Source organism: Scleropages formosus, chromosome 21 (assembly GCF_900964775.1).
Source record: "Scleropages formosus chromosome 21, fSclFor1.1, whole genome shotgun sequence".
Lineage (NCBI taxonomy): Eukaryota > Metazoa > Chordata > Actinopteri > Osteoglossiformes > Osteoglossidae > Scleropages > Scleropages formosus.
In genome coordinates this window covers 9,492,572-9,508,157 of record NC_041826.1, presented here as the reverse complement: position 1 = coordinate 9,508,157, position 15,586 = coordinate 9,492,572, and the positions used below count along the sequence as shown (strand labels likewise).

General features: G+C 46.9%; 1 protein-coding gene across 1 annotated transcript in view; it reads left to right on the top strand.

Annotated features, from left to right (window-relative positions):
- The first annotated feature begins 94 nt into the window (after positions 1 to 94).
- Positions 95 to 15,586, top strand: part of LOC108920353 (xin actin-binding repeat-containing protein 2-like) — a 42,845-nt gene continuing 27,353 nt past the window's right edge. The window contains exons 1-2 of the mRNA XM_018729057.2: positions 95 to 872; positions 13,769 to 13,913. Coding sequence (XP_018584573.2) covers positions 681 to 872; positions 13,769 to 13,913 — 337 coding nt within the window. The 5' untranslated portion in view covers positions 95 to 680. The remainder of the gene's footprint in view (positions 873 to 13,768; positions 13,914 to 15,586) is intronic.

Here is a 15,586-nt window from a genome sequence, read left to right as displayed (position 1 = left end):
ATGTGGAAAGTGGGTGGGGGGGGGGGGGCGGGGGTCACTGTTTTTTTGCTCTCTCTTTTTTTTTGGCCCTAAGGTCATTGTTTTTTGCTCCCCCTCTTTCCATCCCTCTCGGAGGCTTTCTCTCCCACTCTTCCTTCTCCCTCATGCTGTCCCCATCCCTTAGTTTCCAGGTCTCTCTCCTTTCTGTCTTTCCCTGTGTGTGTGAGTGCTCCTCTCCCACTCTTTGCCTGTTTCTTCCTCGCTCTCCGTGAGCTTAGGAAAGGATGACGAGTGCAGGGAGCAGCGCCTGGCTGTAGGCCCACAGCTCTGTGTTCCACAGCGCCGGCGGGAGCAGATCGGCTCAGCTGCACACGCAGCCACCGCGCGCTGCATCTGCACCGAAGAGTCCCCCCATCGCACGGCCTCACTACGTATTTACTGCGCTCATCTCAGCGCGAGAGGGGAGAGTTTACTTTATTTTCCTTTTCCCTTCTTTTCTGCAAAGTTTACTCAAGGCCAGCCGGCAAAAACGCCCGTCCACCTGCTGTGCAGATAGACGTCTCGGAGGCATCGCGGAAGAACGTAGCCCTTGCCACAGCTCTCCTTCTTCAACTCTCTCTCTTTCGCTTCCTCCTTCCCCTTCCTGCATCCCCCAGCAACAGGCTTGCCGCTCTCCGTACCTGGGGGAGTAACTCATCGTGATGGAAGTGCAGCCGGGAACCGGAGCAATGCCAGCAGGAGGAGATGTGTCCCCAGTTGCCCTCAGACCTCGGGGAGATGGTATCAGTGATGAAGTAGCCAGAGAGGACCTGCAGGCCGCCACGAAGATCGAGAGGTTCGACATCCCGCTGGACAGCCTGAAGATGGTGTTTGAGAAGCCCGCGGCAAGGAGGGTAAGTACAGCGGCAAAGCGCCAACTGCTTTTGACACAAATTTCGATTTGGACTCGAAAAGCTCTGTTTTCCTTCACAAATAAAAATAATGCACTTTAATTACTTCTCATCAATCTGGGGCAGCGACTCATGATTCATTTGCCATTAGTAAATTCTACTGCAGTAAGTGCGTGTGAATGAAAAGCATGCGGCGCTCTGGTTTCAGCATATTTCGATTTTTCTCGAAACCATAAACCTGCAGTTTCGTGTGTTCCTCGCGCACGTATCTTCCAAGTTTAAACAGACAGGAAAATAACTTTCACCACTTCGCAGACGAGCACGTTCGCTCGTGGGAAGCTGGAAGTAAATTTTGATTTGAATGCGCTCGACAAAGAGCTGGCCGAGGAACGCGCCGATCGAGTTTCCCTCGTCGCTAAAGGTGATTGTTAATCCACTAGCGCGAGTGGAAATGTACACCAGCCACGAGAAGCGGACGGATGCAGCGCTTGTAATTGTAATCGTCTCCATGCCATTCCTGTCTACAGACGCAACGTCCTCCGGGCGCTCTTGCCCATCTCTTTGAACTGCTCTTTCGCTACTTGCTATGAAAATAGCAGTGAGAGAGGGCAACTTTACTTGGAAGGAAAATGAAAACAAGACACAAGGATACTTCAGATAACAGGGCCTGTTCAGAAGGAGGAGGTATGAGATGCAGTGCAATCTTTTAAAATAACCAACAACCTACAATCATATTTTGAACAGCGACTAATGGAACGCACTTTCTTTTAGCTCTTTCTCCAAGCAGTTTCTAGAGTGTGGCACTCAGGAAGCTGGTTTTTGCTTCATGTGGCGGAAAGAATTGCAGATGGACAGGAAAGTTGGTGTTGGTGTTGTCCAGGGTAAATGAAGTGAGCATTAGAGGCAGTCAATGGGCTCTGTGGATGTACAGAGTGGGGGCGATAGGATTTTCTGTAACTTGGGCTAAGAATTATAATAATTGGATAATAAAGAAATGTGGTGGCCCCTACTTTTCACTGGGTTGTGGAAGTTCACATATGATATCAGAGAACTATGACGCAGACTTTTGGCAGCTTTTTTGATGACCAATTTTGGCCGAAACCACTTTGGTCCCATCAGCGCTGCTAGCTATTTGTACATGAAATCAAATCTCTTTGAGGTGAATGTGTCGAGGAAAAAATTCAAATCTTCAGATATTCAGCAGGGAAACCAAGACAGACTTTACATCTGCTTTAAATATTACTTTTACGGCAGTCTTATTCATTAACTCAAACAACAAATTCTCCTATATTAAACTTTCAGAAGGGTATAGATTTTAGTGACAGCTTGTGTCTTTTTAGATCACTTTGTATATGTGTGTGATTGGAGCAGCAGGTCGAATGGCTCAAGAGCCATACATGCGTACATATAAATTAAATATACATACATATACTGTATATAATGTTCTTCTCTCTAGTGGTCCAGTGGCCTCATGCTTGGACACACCTTCAGATCCCAGTAATTCCAGATTCCAGTGTTTTTTCGCAATCACACTGCTATGTAATGAAGAAAGCTACAGAGTTGTACTCACACTCACAGTCTTTACACTGGTGAAACTTTGCAGTAACAAATAAAAGAGAAGCCACATCCACTGATAATGCTACAGTGATGAATACATGTGGTGGGTTTCAGAGATGAGTCATTTGCATGTATTTTCTTGAAAAAAGCACAAAGACTTTATAGTTATAAAAATAAATACATATTTGCAAAAGCTTCTCTGAACTTAGATTCTGGCTTATGAGTGCTCAGAAGCAGCACAATGCTTTTGTTCTGTTTTTTGGCATGACAATATGGTACAACATGTCCAAACACTTATGCTCCGATAACCAACCAAATAACAACTTGCTTTGTCACTGTCGACATGTCGATGACTTGCCACTCAAACCAAATGTTTACTTACATCCAGCCGTAGCATCATCGCTGCTATCTGCCCGTTTAGCCGGTTTGTCCCCGGAGGAAACCAAACAACAGTCCAACACAATGATCTCAGTCTTTGCATAGGGACATACTGCCAATCAGCGATCGAATTAACAGAGCAAACACAGTCTTGACCTTTCATGTGTAACTAAATGTGATACTAGTCACAGAAAGAGAGTAAAGGAAAGAGGAGAGGTCTTGCAGCTTATGGTGCTTTGTCACAGTATGGACAAATATATGCCTTAATTCTGAAATATGAATCACCTTACATCTATCTATCTATCTATCTATCTATCTATCTATCTATCTATCTATCTATCTATCTATCTAAAGGGGGGAGACTTGTTCAGTGCAGTGTTCACCTGTATTGGTTAATGTCAAAATGTCTGTGGAAAACAGATAATGCATCCAGAAAATGAAAATCTTCTGTGGTCTGTATTTATCACCAGAGACACATCTGAACAAATGAATGAATGAATGAATGAATTGCTTTTTGTCTTAGAATTCTTGGGCTGAAGACTAATATTTGTTTGAGAAATATAAGGGTTCATTTGAACAAAGTGCATTTTCTGTAGTACAGTATATCAATCATGATGTCTATTCAGTCTGTAAGGCCTACTTGTCAAGATGTAACCCTCAGGTACTACAGTGGACTTCTGTAAAAATTATGTTCATTTGATTGGCTATGGCGTGGAATTATTTAATCAGCACAATATTAAATGCATTCAGGATTTGCATAGTTTAACTTCACAGCTCAATAATTTATTGTGTGAGATAAATCAAATTCCCAAAGGTGGTGGTATGAGAGGCAGATGTGCATACACATTTTGGGCGAGCTTTGATTTGTTTTGTTGAAGTAATGCACTTTTGAATTTGACATCTGGTAATTCACTGTTTGCATTTGCACACAATGCGCAGAAGTTTTTCTGTACTTTGCTCTTCGTACTTCCGCAGCTTAATTTTTTTGCTTTCCTCAAGTACATTTTTTTCATTTAAACTTTTGCCATTTTTAAAACTACAACAGTATGTTCAATGCGAGTATTGTTCTTTACATGCGTGTCCAACTTTTGACGAGCAGCGGTGTTAAACGCGTCCGGTGTATTTTAAACGGATCTGGCCTTTTCTGTCTTTCACATTTTGTTTTCACCCAATTCTTCAGCCCATACTGTATACAGTAGTGTGAAATCCTTTCTCTGCCAGATCCAACAGTTTTCTTCTCCCTTTGAAGCGAGGTGTCCCCCAAATGATTATTGAGCATGTCTTTCCCCCTCTTCAGAGCATTTAATTATATTTTCATGAACATAACTACGATCAAATTCGAAGTGCGCAATACCAAGGAAAGGTATGAAATGTAAAGTCTTTAATGATTTATTTATAACATCCAAATGAGAACTGCAATAAAAGGCTTTCTGATGCTCTGAGTCACATTGTATTCAAACTAGATTCAAATTCTTATTCCGGAGAAGTACCAGGGCAGTGCTCTTCCCTCAACACTTTTATTTATAGTGCAATACATCAGAATTCATGCTCCAGGACTCAAGTACAATATGCCTGCATGCAAGAAGAATGGCCCAGCCTTGCAGTTCAGATAAATATTCCATTATTTTCGTTTCACTTTGTTGTCTTTGTGAAAGCTTTGTGAAACCTGCCAAAGGCAAACAGCTTGCCTTATTAAAGGTGTCTTAATCACATTTTAGGATTATAAAACTTCAGCTGTCTTGTTGTAGATGACCCTTGCTGGACCCTGGCGGTTTGCTTCTGCTCACATTTCCCTTCAAGGAGCTGCTCCCAATCGCACTTTTAGAAGAAAGTGTCTCGAAACTCTGGTGCTGGTGGCAACCGAGCTGCAATAGCATCAGATGGGGTTAGGAAACAACATGAAAAATTTGTAAAATATAAAACTATATTTCAGACAGTGCTTTCACTCACTGTACAGTACACAGAATACATTAAATGTGTTGTTTGGGTGACGGTCTTCTGCGACTTTCTATTAGTTCCACATCGTGACGTGCCCTATACCGAACACACCGTGCGACACAAACGCCTGTTCCGGTTCTGAAATGATGCCGAAGTGAGCCTTTTCAGTGCCAGCGGCACAACGCTGACCTGCTATCACATATTTCACTCTTCAGACACCCTCAGATATGGGAGTTTGTATTTTCCATGCTGCCAGACAGACGTTTACTGAAGACTTTTGGGCTGAGCACTATACTTTAGCACAGCACCAATCTTCCACCTGGGATTTATACCTGTCCTTCAAGCTGCTACCAGCTTATCCTCCAAAGGCAATGAGCAGGACTTTAAGGATTCAGTGGCAGTCGCGGTGCAATGAGAAAATTCATGGTATTAGTTCTCTAATGAATGAACTGCGGAAGCAACAATGTGCACTACAGTTAGACGATGAATGGATGACAAAGAAAAAGCTTTATCGAAGTCTGAACTACTTTATAGTCTCAAATCCTTCTCCCGAACACCATTATAAAAAGCAGAGATGGGAAATTTAAGTCCTGAAGGGCTGCATAGCCTGCAAGCATTTGTTCCAAGAGTCTTGTTTAATTTGCTCCTTCATTCGCTCCTATAATTTTATGCGTGACATTTTTGTATTGAAATACTGTAAAAAAATCTAACCTTTTTCAGCAGAAACAGTGATCAATCATTCATTATCTATTACAATTTGTCCAGAGCTGGGTCACAGTAGTTCAGAGAATATCCCACAAGCACAGGGCAATAGGCCAGGCAGGTCTAGCACAAGGGTAACCACATTCACACTACTGACAATGTAGAGTCACCAGTTAGCCTGAAACACATGCCTTTGGACTGCTGGAGGAAACCCACACTAACATTTACATTTATTTATTTAGCAGATGGGGGTGCAGTGGCGCAGTGGGTTGGACCGCAGTCCTGCTCTCCAGTGGGTCTGGGGTTCAAGTCCTGCTTGGGGTGCCTTGCGATGGACTGGTGTCCCGTCCTGGGTGTGTCCCCTCCCCCTCTGGCCTTATGCCCTGTGTTACCGGGTTGGCTCCGGTTCCCTGTGACCCTGTATGGGACGAGTGGTTCTGAAAATGTGTGTGTGTATTTAGCAGATACTTTTTTCCAAATGACTTCCAATGAACTCTATGTAGTGTTATCAGCCCACACACCTTATTCACTGCAGTGACTTACACTGCTAGATACACTACTTGCATTGGGTCACTCATCCCATACATCAGTGAGAGAGAGAGAGAGAGAGAGACACACACACACACACACACACACACACACACACACACACACACACACACACACACACACACACACACACACAACAGGGGAACCTGAACAACATGTTTATGGACTGTGGGAGGAAACCAGAGCACCCAGAATATGCAAACTCCACACAGACTGAGCAGGGATCAAACCCACACCCACTCACACCACCCAGGTGCTGTAAGGCAGCAGCGCTACTCACCGTGCCACCGTGCCACCCAGTAGCAGTCAATGGCAGAAAAATCTAGCAATACACACTGTTGTCAGTGCATTTGCTGAAAAACACATACAGGCCACAGGAATATTCAAAGTTTATTTTTAATTCCATTCTTTTTCCTTCCGGTCACACAGACAGAGGCACCGAATTAAAAGAGCCATGGCTCTCCGGTAGAGCACCTGCGTGAGTTCACCCCTAGGTGGCAGTCACATGTTTGAAGAGCTTCAGCAATGTGCTCTTTAAATCACCCTCACACGTGCTCCTCCATGTACCTCTTACACCCACCATGACAAAAAAATCTCTACTCTATTTAAAACTGATTTTCAAGACTAGTCAGTTGCTGAGGCCGTGCACAGTGAGCGGGAGCCGCGAGCAGGACGTGGCTATAACTCCCCTCTGAAATCCCGTCTCTGACACTGTGACTCTAAAGTCTCTACATTGTGATTAAGAGTATTAAGATTATGGCATCTGGATTTGTTCACCGATCAACCTCAGATGTAAACGGCTGTGTTTGTCACGTGGTTGGGGCTTCTTCGGATCGCTTCGGTTCCCTAAGTAATTGCTGGAGTTTTTTATTTGAATAAGTCCCTGCGAATTATAAAACGAAGCAGGAAGAGAACATCATCAAATCTGGACTCCAAGTAAGTTTTAGAAAGTATTTTCAATGGGTGCATAGAAGGTGTCAATAACTAGCTGGTCTTGTACTGTACAAATGCCGTCCCACCCAAAAAACTAAGTGTAATACGCTAAGCGCACACTGCATTGGGTAACGTAGAGGGTGACTATGTGCACCCTCGCCATGGCGTGGATCCAGAGGATCCAGAGGTAGATCTTCCCATTATGTGTTTGTGTCCCTGACGCAGAGCGCACTTCTGCACGCTCGGCTGCGTTTTCTCGTCACAGGTGTTCCGGAGGCGTGAAGCCCAGCGCTCGCAGCTCCGTTCCTGCCTCGTCTCGCCAGTTAGTGCGTTGTGTTGGTAAATATTCCCTGTGTTGTGCGGTGCGTCCTGCGCCGTCATGTTGGCGCGCTGCTCATTCCGGCGTGTCTCGCTGTGCAGCTTGAGGCTCCTCTGAAGCCTGAGATGAGGTGCGCAGACTTGACAGGGGCGTCCCTCGAGGCTCGAGGAAAACAAAAGAGCGTTCGGCTCGCGGACGCCCGCCGCATCCGGCCCGGCCCTCACGGCGATGCCGTTGAGGCCGCGGGCGTGTCGGCGCGTGGTCTCGGCCCTGCCGCGTTCCCCCGAATTTGGGAGGGTGCTCCGCAGAGTTCGGCCGGCGACCCCTCCCTGGCCTTCTTCACGTTGTTCTAAAAAAGTATGGTGATGTCCACACAGGGAGTTATAAACGAAAGACAAAGTAAGTCATGGTTTATCGACGTTCTGCCCGGTACACAATGAAAGGTGACGGGTTCGGGGGGGGGACTGGTCTGCGGTCTAGAGAGAGCCCCGTAGCTGCAGCACTTCTTTTTCTTTCTCCTTCACTAAATGTGCCCTTTCCACTCAGCTTAACCCCCTTCGAACCAAATTTCCCAGCTCCCTTAGGGTAATTAGCAAATTATTTCTCACTTTGCACACAGACGGATGCAAATGAGGAAAAACTTTCTTTATGCCTATGCATAGCTGGGCAGCAGCACGAGAAGGTCCACTGCTAACATACAGAAGAGGCTTAGCCAGAATCAGAATAAAGTGACATATGGGATTTGACATTTTAATCACTTTGAGTCGTAATCTTTTTCAAAAAAGTTCACAGCATTTGAATTTTTAATGCTCTGAAATCTATTTGAAGGTGGCCAAGAGAGCTAATGAGGGCGGGAGCCGCTCCTCTTCTCATCTTTGTAGTCTCGGCGAAGGCATCAGAGCAGAGGCATCAGCTGAGGGTTTGCAGCTTTCGGCCTCACGCGGTGACCCACGGCCTTCCTCCGCAGCTGGCCACGCGGCGCGCAGAGCGGAGCGACCGGCCGTGCAGAGCTCTAGCCGTCCCCAGCAGGCCGTCTTTTTACGACCCCGCAGCACAATCCCCGCTTCTTTCCTCCTTCCATTCCATTTTGTCTCATTGCACATAGGAGCAATATGCCACAGCACGCCCTGTGTGAAAGAACCTCTTCGCTGTCAGAGAAGGTGCGTAATCCACCAAACAGCTTATTTCCCTCTTCTCGTCGGTCAGGTTCCCATCCGTGCGCTCGAGAAGTGTGTCTCTGGCGTAGGTCCACGTTGCCATTTAGACCATAATGGAATATTTCTGCCTTCTGCCTGCAATCAGCCTGCGTCATGGGGCGGGAAAGAGCCTGCGCTCATTTAAACACCAGGAGCTAAGTGAAAAGAGTCAGAGTGCAGAAAAGTGCCTCTGTAATGGGCTGCATATTGTCAAACACACAACAGAGCTCTTAATTTAATTGTTTGGGTGAGCAGGAGCATGTTGCTGTTGTTATTCATTATTTTGGGTTTCTTGAATAGACCGTTGATTAAAAAGAAGAGGTTGAGCCCAAATTGAGAACAGGTCCTGCTTCCATGGTGAACGGAAACAAAACGTGAAGCGGTAAGAATTGTAGACGCGGACCTGCTTTCGTGCACTTGCCCTCCACCACAGGGAGGAAGAAGGAATGGGTTAAGCATCGGTGCCACGAGGAGGCGAGCACCACTGTAATATCAAGGTGGTCTGGTCCAGGACAGCCGCCCCGTGAATGATTAACCCAGTGCGGTGAGGTCTTTGTGCCTGGACGGCGTAAACAGCCTGAGCACAGGGAGTGCATTCAGCAGGCGCCCGACGAGGAAGTAACTGCTGTCATCTGCAAAAATGTTGTCAGGTGCGATTCAGGTGACTAAGCCGAAAAGACACACATGGAAACAGGGATGTTTTTTCTTCTATGAGGGCCACCAAAGATATAGCGTGATGAACGAAGTGTCGCGGTGGTCAGATCACATCTGCCGGGGGTCGGAAGAAAAGGTTTGCAGTCCCTTGGCCGCACCTGTAGATCTAGTACGGTTACGTGGCGCTCGATGTCCGGGCGACTCAGGACCTCACCCGCTTCTTCCTCTTCGATGCGCGAGAGACGTTTCGAGAGAGCGCATGACTCGCGGACCGAGCACGACGGTTTTCGTCTAACTGGTTCTCCTTGGCGATCCCGACCCGCTCGCTGCCTGAGTCACGCAGGTCATATCGCAGCATTGCGAGCGCAAGGTCAACTGTTGCCTTTATCAGCCAGCCGGACCGCGGCTGTAACAACCGCAGAGGACAGAGGGGACGCAAAGGACAAGAGCATGCTGCTTTCAGGCCTCTGTGTTTTAAAAAGCGTTTTCAACCAAGGTTTTTTAGTACATTACTTAAAAGTATTTGCACAAGATAATACAGTCAGAGAGAGGAAAATTGCCAGAGTTTCTGCTTAATGGTTCCTGCCACGGTTCAGGGCGTGAAAAAATGTGAAACGTGGCTCTTACGACCTCTGTAAAAGTGTTGTTCCTGGTTACTCCGGCAACGAGTTCTGGGTATGCAACGTCACGCAGAAGACCGATACATGACCAGTTCATGGTACACATATATAGAATGGTATAGAACAGTACCTATTCTATGGTCGAACGGCAGCTAACACTAGTGCCTCAAGACTTCAGAGCTGCTCATTTGGGCAAAGGTTTGAATCTGCTCAGGGTAAGCGAAGTTTGCACGTTCTCCCTATTTTGCCAACGCAAACACACGTGCAGAAAACGATGGTAAAACCTCCTCTGTACTCTTCGTTACCATGAAAACCACGTGAGTGGTCGCCGTGATGAGATAAATTAGACTCGAAAGCACTTACCCTTACCTTACACGTATTGCAGATCAATGGAGGAAAAAAAAAAGCGAAATATGTCTTGACATTTGATTTCTTCTGCTTTTCCACCGAGAGGCATGTGAGCACGTCAAGTTCAGTTGCAGTGCGTTTCACGGGCCGGGACCGTTGCTCGCTCGCCGAGACAGCGGTACATCAGCCCCTTCGGCCTCGCTCATTCAGGGCAGCACCACTTATTTGTGGGGTAAGAAACCATCAGTAGTGCAAAGTGTGAAGGGCTGTTGTGACAGCCGGAGACAAGCCCCCCCCCCCAACACTACAGCCCCCGCCACTGGATATGTGAAAGGCACCCCAGCACTTGTACATCAGCGCTGGACGGGATAGCGTCTGAAATAACCGCAGCAGATCGGGAGGTGAGGGAGCGGTCAGCATCAGCGAGTCTCATTCCCTTCATGTCTGACACAAAGAGGCACAGCCCCCCCCCCCCCACCCCACCTCCAACCCCACGCATGTGAAAAGAACCCTCAATCAGACACCTCTGACAGACCAGAGGCAGACGTGCCTGTGCGTTCCATCTGCCCGAGGAGATGCTCTCGCTTGCCAGGACTGAGGACACCCCCATGCATGCATCAGCGGGCTGCGGAGGAATGTGTCGCTGAGGTATAACGGTGTGGACGACCGAGGGGGTTACTAAAGGAGTTCCCTTGCTCAGAGTAAAGGCAAGGACGATGGAGGACGGGAGGCACGTGAGCTCCGCTGCACCGCCTCTGACATTTTTAGACCAAGCTGTGGCATTTTCTCTAAAAATTAATTTTTAGAAACTTAATTAAAAAAAAAATTGAACGTTTCAATCCACCTTTTCTGCTCTCGTTCACCCCATAAATCACTGTTAAAATTAAGGACCAGGCTTAGGATTGAAGGAAAAGAAGGCAGGAGTGCAGTATATAGAGGAAAACCTGACATGCATTTGTCTGACACCTTCCTCCAAGCAACCGACTGACAGCATTAAGGTTCTCACAGTTATTCACTTTCACTAGAGCAATTTTAGGGTAAATACCCTGCTTTAGGGTACTACAGCTGAAGGTTGGAATGAAACCTGTGACCTTGGGGTCTAAAGGTAGCAATTCTAATTCTAATATGCTGTCAGTTGCCCCCATGTGAATGTCCACTGTTGTATACATGTATACTGAAATCTTTGGCTGAAGCACACACACACACACACATTTTCAGAACCGCTAGTCCCATACGGGGTCACGGGGAACCGGAGCCTACCCGGTAACAGAGGGCGTAAGGCCGGAGGGGGAGGGGACACACCCAGAACGGGACTCTTTGGCTGAAGCTTTTCTGCAAATCAGTGTACAAATCACAGTAAACAAGAGAGAATTTAACAAATGAGGAAATGTGTCAGATACCGACAAATGATCCGCAAATTTATCGGAGCAGTATTGGGTGACCTCTTGCCCCTAAATACAGTCCCATTTTCCCCAGTGTCATCTGTTATTTTAGACTCACCCTCCAGTTCCATCTACAGTAACGCATCAACTTCTCTTTAAAATAATTAGTAACAAGTAATTATTAATTATATACATATATATATATTTTACCTTGTTCTCATTAATGAAACATGAAACAACAAAAAAATACATAATTAATCTACATCAACCAACATGGATCCATTATGTGTGGATTTACTCCAGGATTTTCCCTGTCAGCGTTTTCCCTGCGAGAGCAGAGATCTCTTTCCACATTTTTGTTTGTTCTGTTTATGTTTGCAGAGCCAATATTTCTACACGTTGTTCTGTCGCCGAAATGCGCAAGGTTAAAATTTAAATGCCCTCTTTTCAACAACAGCAATCTGCGGCGGACTCTGCCGCTGTAGGAGCAATCATTCAGGGTCTCCGTTCACTGGCAGAAGGTTTCTAGAGGGAAACCTGCAACGTGAACGGAACCAGTTGCTCCGGCGCCGAGCCTCGCGTGAGCTCTCTCTCGCGGTCAGCGCTTTCAGATCAGACCCCTCCTGAGGCGAGCCCTGCCTGGCTGGGAGGGAAAGATAGAGCCGGCTGCACAAATCCCTTTATAATCAGCGCACTGAGGCGTCTGCATCCGGCGCTATACATCTTAAGCTACAAAATATCGCTACGTGAAATCTGGGAAATAGCGCGGCTTTAAATACTACCTTGCTCCAAGTGTCTCCCCCTAAGCGGGACTCTGTTCGACGCACGGAAATGGTTTTTTAATAAGAAAAATCCCGGGCCTTCTTTGTTACGGCAACGAATGCGTAGACAGCGGCCTCGGACAACGTGTTTAAGATTGCACAAAATACACAATATCCGTTTTTCGGTTTTTAAACAACATTAGAGCCGAACATGTGCTGTCTAGGCAAGGAGCGGTAGGAGCTCCTCTGACTCTGACTCTGACTCTGAGCTCCTATGATGCATCACACAGAAACCCAAACTAGGCACTTCTTTCCCATTTGCTGGAAGGTTAATAACAATGTTATTTAACTTCAAACACCAGAGCGGGCAGCTCTTATGACTTTGGTTGTGGACCTTCACAGTGTAAGACAGCAGACAGTAAGGCGTGCAAGTGCTGGGAAGGGAGAAGGAAAAGCAGATGAAGCTTTGTCTTGGGAACATCACAGAGTGCTGTGCTGGGGTTTGTTTTAAAGGGAGCGCTCTTCGGGGGAAAGTCACGCAAAACAATAATTTGATCCAGAGGGAGCACACACTTTTTTGCATTCCCCTTGTTCTTTTTTTAGTCTGTTTACCGAGCCTGAGCTCCTTGGTCACGGAGGCTTCCTGACAAAGCCGAACTGCGAGGTGTGAGTCGCCTGCTGGTGATTAAGGAGGCGCGGTTCCAGCCCCCCCCCCCCCCAATCCCCCAGTTCCCCACCCCCCAAACCCCCGGCGCTCGGGTCCCGGTCCCTGGGACGGGCTCCCAGGGAAACCGCCAACTGGGGGCCACATTTGATTTGCAAATTGCTTCGAACAGAAAACAAAGGTGCACGCACGAACCCGCGGGGCAGACTTGAGAAGTGAAAAAACTGGAATGTTACTTCTGCTTTTCAGTTTCCCGTAAACACCGGCTGAGAAGGCAAACATAAACGTTTCAAGAGCGTAACGTGCGCTCCATGCCAGCGATGGCTTATTACGCACGTCCGGACCCGCAACAATTAATCTTGTCACGCGTTGCGAAATTCCTCAGCTCTTCAGATGGTGAACGCTCTGCATTTCGTGACGCTAGTTCACGGGGCAGAGAAAGCATTTCTCTGAACAGATCTGATTTCAGCACAAAACAAACTGCCCAAGATCAAAACTTATCAGCCTGAGTCAGTGGAATCGCCGATGCAGCCAGCTCTTTCTTGAGTCCATTTGGCACACATTGCGCTCAAGGTCGTCCCTGTGTGTTCAGTAAGGTTGCTCTTGCTGACTGCTGAGACTCGCTAACGTTGGACTTGCCGAGGGCCACGGCTTCCAAGCTTGTCGAAAAGAATAATGACGCATAAAGTTGTATACTGCAGTCCACCATTGACATTTTGGTGGTTTTTTTGTGCACTGCTCCAGTAGGACAGTGTGTTTTGTGAGGGTTAGGCTGCATGTATGTTTGAGTGTGTGTGTGTGGAGGGGTGGCATGGCTTGAATGGTCACCCCTCCCCCTTAGGGAATTCACAGGTGCTGCCAAATGATAACTGCACACCTGTGCTTCCCTCTGCACCAGGAAGTGAGAGTCGAGGGTGTTTCACGGAGCCCCAGACCCAGGAGAGCCTTTGCAGTCCATCCGAGCGACAGCGCCATGGACCAGAAGGACCAGCACTCTCCTGGAGAGAAGCCCGGGTCCGAGCGGGCCCCCGACTCCAGCCGCTGTAAGGAAGCCCTTGTTTCTTCTTTTATTCACAAATTGGGGAATCTTCCCCAGAGTCCCTTTCCTTGATGCCGTATTTAAAAGAAAGAAAAAAAGGAAAGGTGTGCGGATGCGCAATGCTCATAGACGGTTCATAGACAAAGAAAGGAATGCACACAAACCGTAACAGGTGGAAGAATCCTTAGAAGTGTGCTGTCGGTAGGTAGCGGTGTTTTGTGACTTGTTGTCAGTACTTTTTATCCGCCAACAGAGGCCAATAAGCTTTTTATTTCTCATATGGTAATGCAAAAGTATGTCGGCGACGCGAGATAGTCTGGGCACGGCAAGTTTTTGATTAAAAATGAATGACAACAGATTTCCATACTGATGTCTGGCTATAAATAGGAATGTACTGTGTACTTTTCCAGTACAACCCTGTAAGACGATTCCGGTATTTCTGTATAACAGTTATTACGATGTTAAAGAGTTTAAATTTTGGCCGTATTTTGACTTTATTGTGTTGCGTCGGAAACCTCTCGTGGCGCTTTAAAGACAAAACAAATACACAGATGAAATGTTGACGAATGTGATATAGATGGTTTGCAAGTCATTTTTGCATTACAGGGTTTTCTAACTAGATAAGTAATGCGAGAGCAGAACCCGTCATTGTCGGCGCTATGACTAGTAGTTTAGGGGTTGAAGTGGAATCCAGCAGTTCTCCTTGACAGGATAATGTGTGTATTTGTATTGATCGTGTCCGGGAGCAATGCCTGTGATTTTTCTGACTGTCGGTGCAGTGTAATTTACAGCGAGGAGCTGGGGCGATGGGGTATTTGTAGACGCAGTCTGTTAAATGAAGGCCACGTGATACGCAGAGCTTCGGTGAGGTTGAAACCAGGGACTGTTCTCTTGCTCGCCCTGGTGCACCCGTCTGAAACACCTGCTCCACACAGCTCCACCACCAAGGGTCTCAGGCCCCTTTTAAGATCTGCATGCAGGTACGGGAAGGTGTTGCTGAAGTCCTGCGGCTGGTTTTCTCAAGCTGGACAGTGAACCTCTTCATTAAACTAACAACCTCAACCAGACACATTTAAACTCTTAAACCACATATAAACTCTTTGGGGTTTAAACAGTTTCAGCTGGGCACAGGTGAATAGCCCTGCACTATATATTCTTAAGTTTAATACTTTTTGTGTTTGACATATTTCTCCTTTCGCTACTGAGGATACAAGAAAGGGATAAAAATCGACTTACCGCATTAAGTGGTATTTCCTTTAGCAGGATCCCGGAGAAGTCCTGTTTATTCCTGTGGACAAGGGCTGCTGCTTATTGTTATGCTTCTTATTTTACCTCTTTTCCACAGCCATGCTTTCTGAAGCATTAAAGGATCTGCAGAATTTTCTCAGCGCTCCTTCACCTCGGAGTATCTACAAGTTCATCTGCTACCCGCGCCATTTGAATGTTCCCCTACCTGTGGCCATATCTGAATGTTGTCGCGCCTGAAGCGATTTACGAATTCCCTGTTGCCTTGGAGAAGGGCCAGCGCGGAGCGGTGCGATCCCACCGTATGGGAAATTCATTCTAAAAAAATTGTGAGAAGTGGGTCTTGGTGATAAACCCACCGAGTTCTGGCGCGGGATCGAGTCGTAGTCCAGCAGATGGTGTTATCTTTGAAGCCAGGTTTTGGAGGGGCCT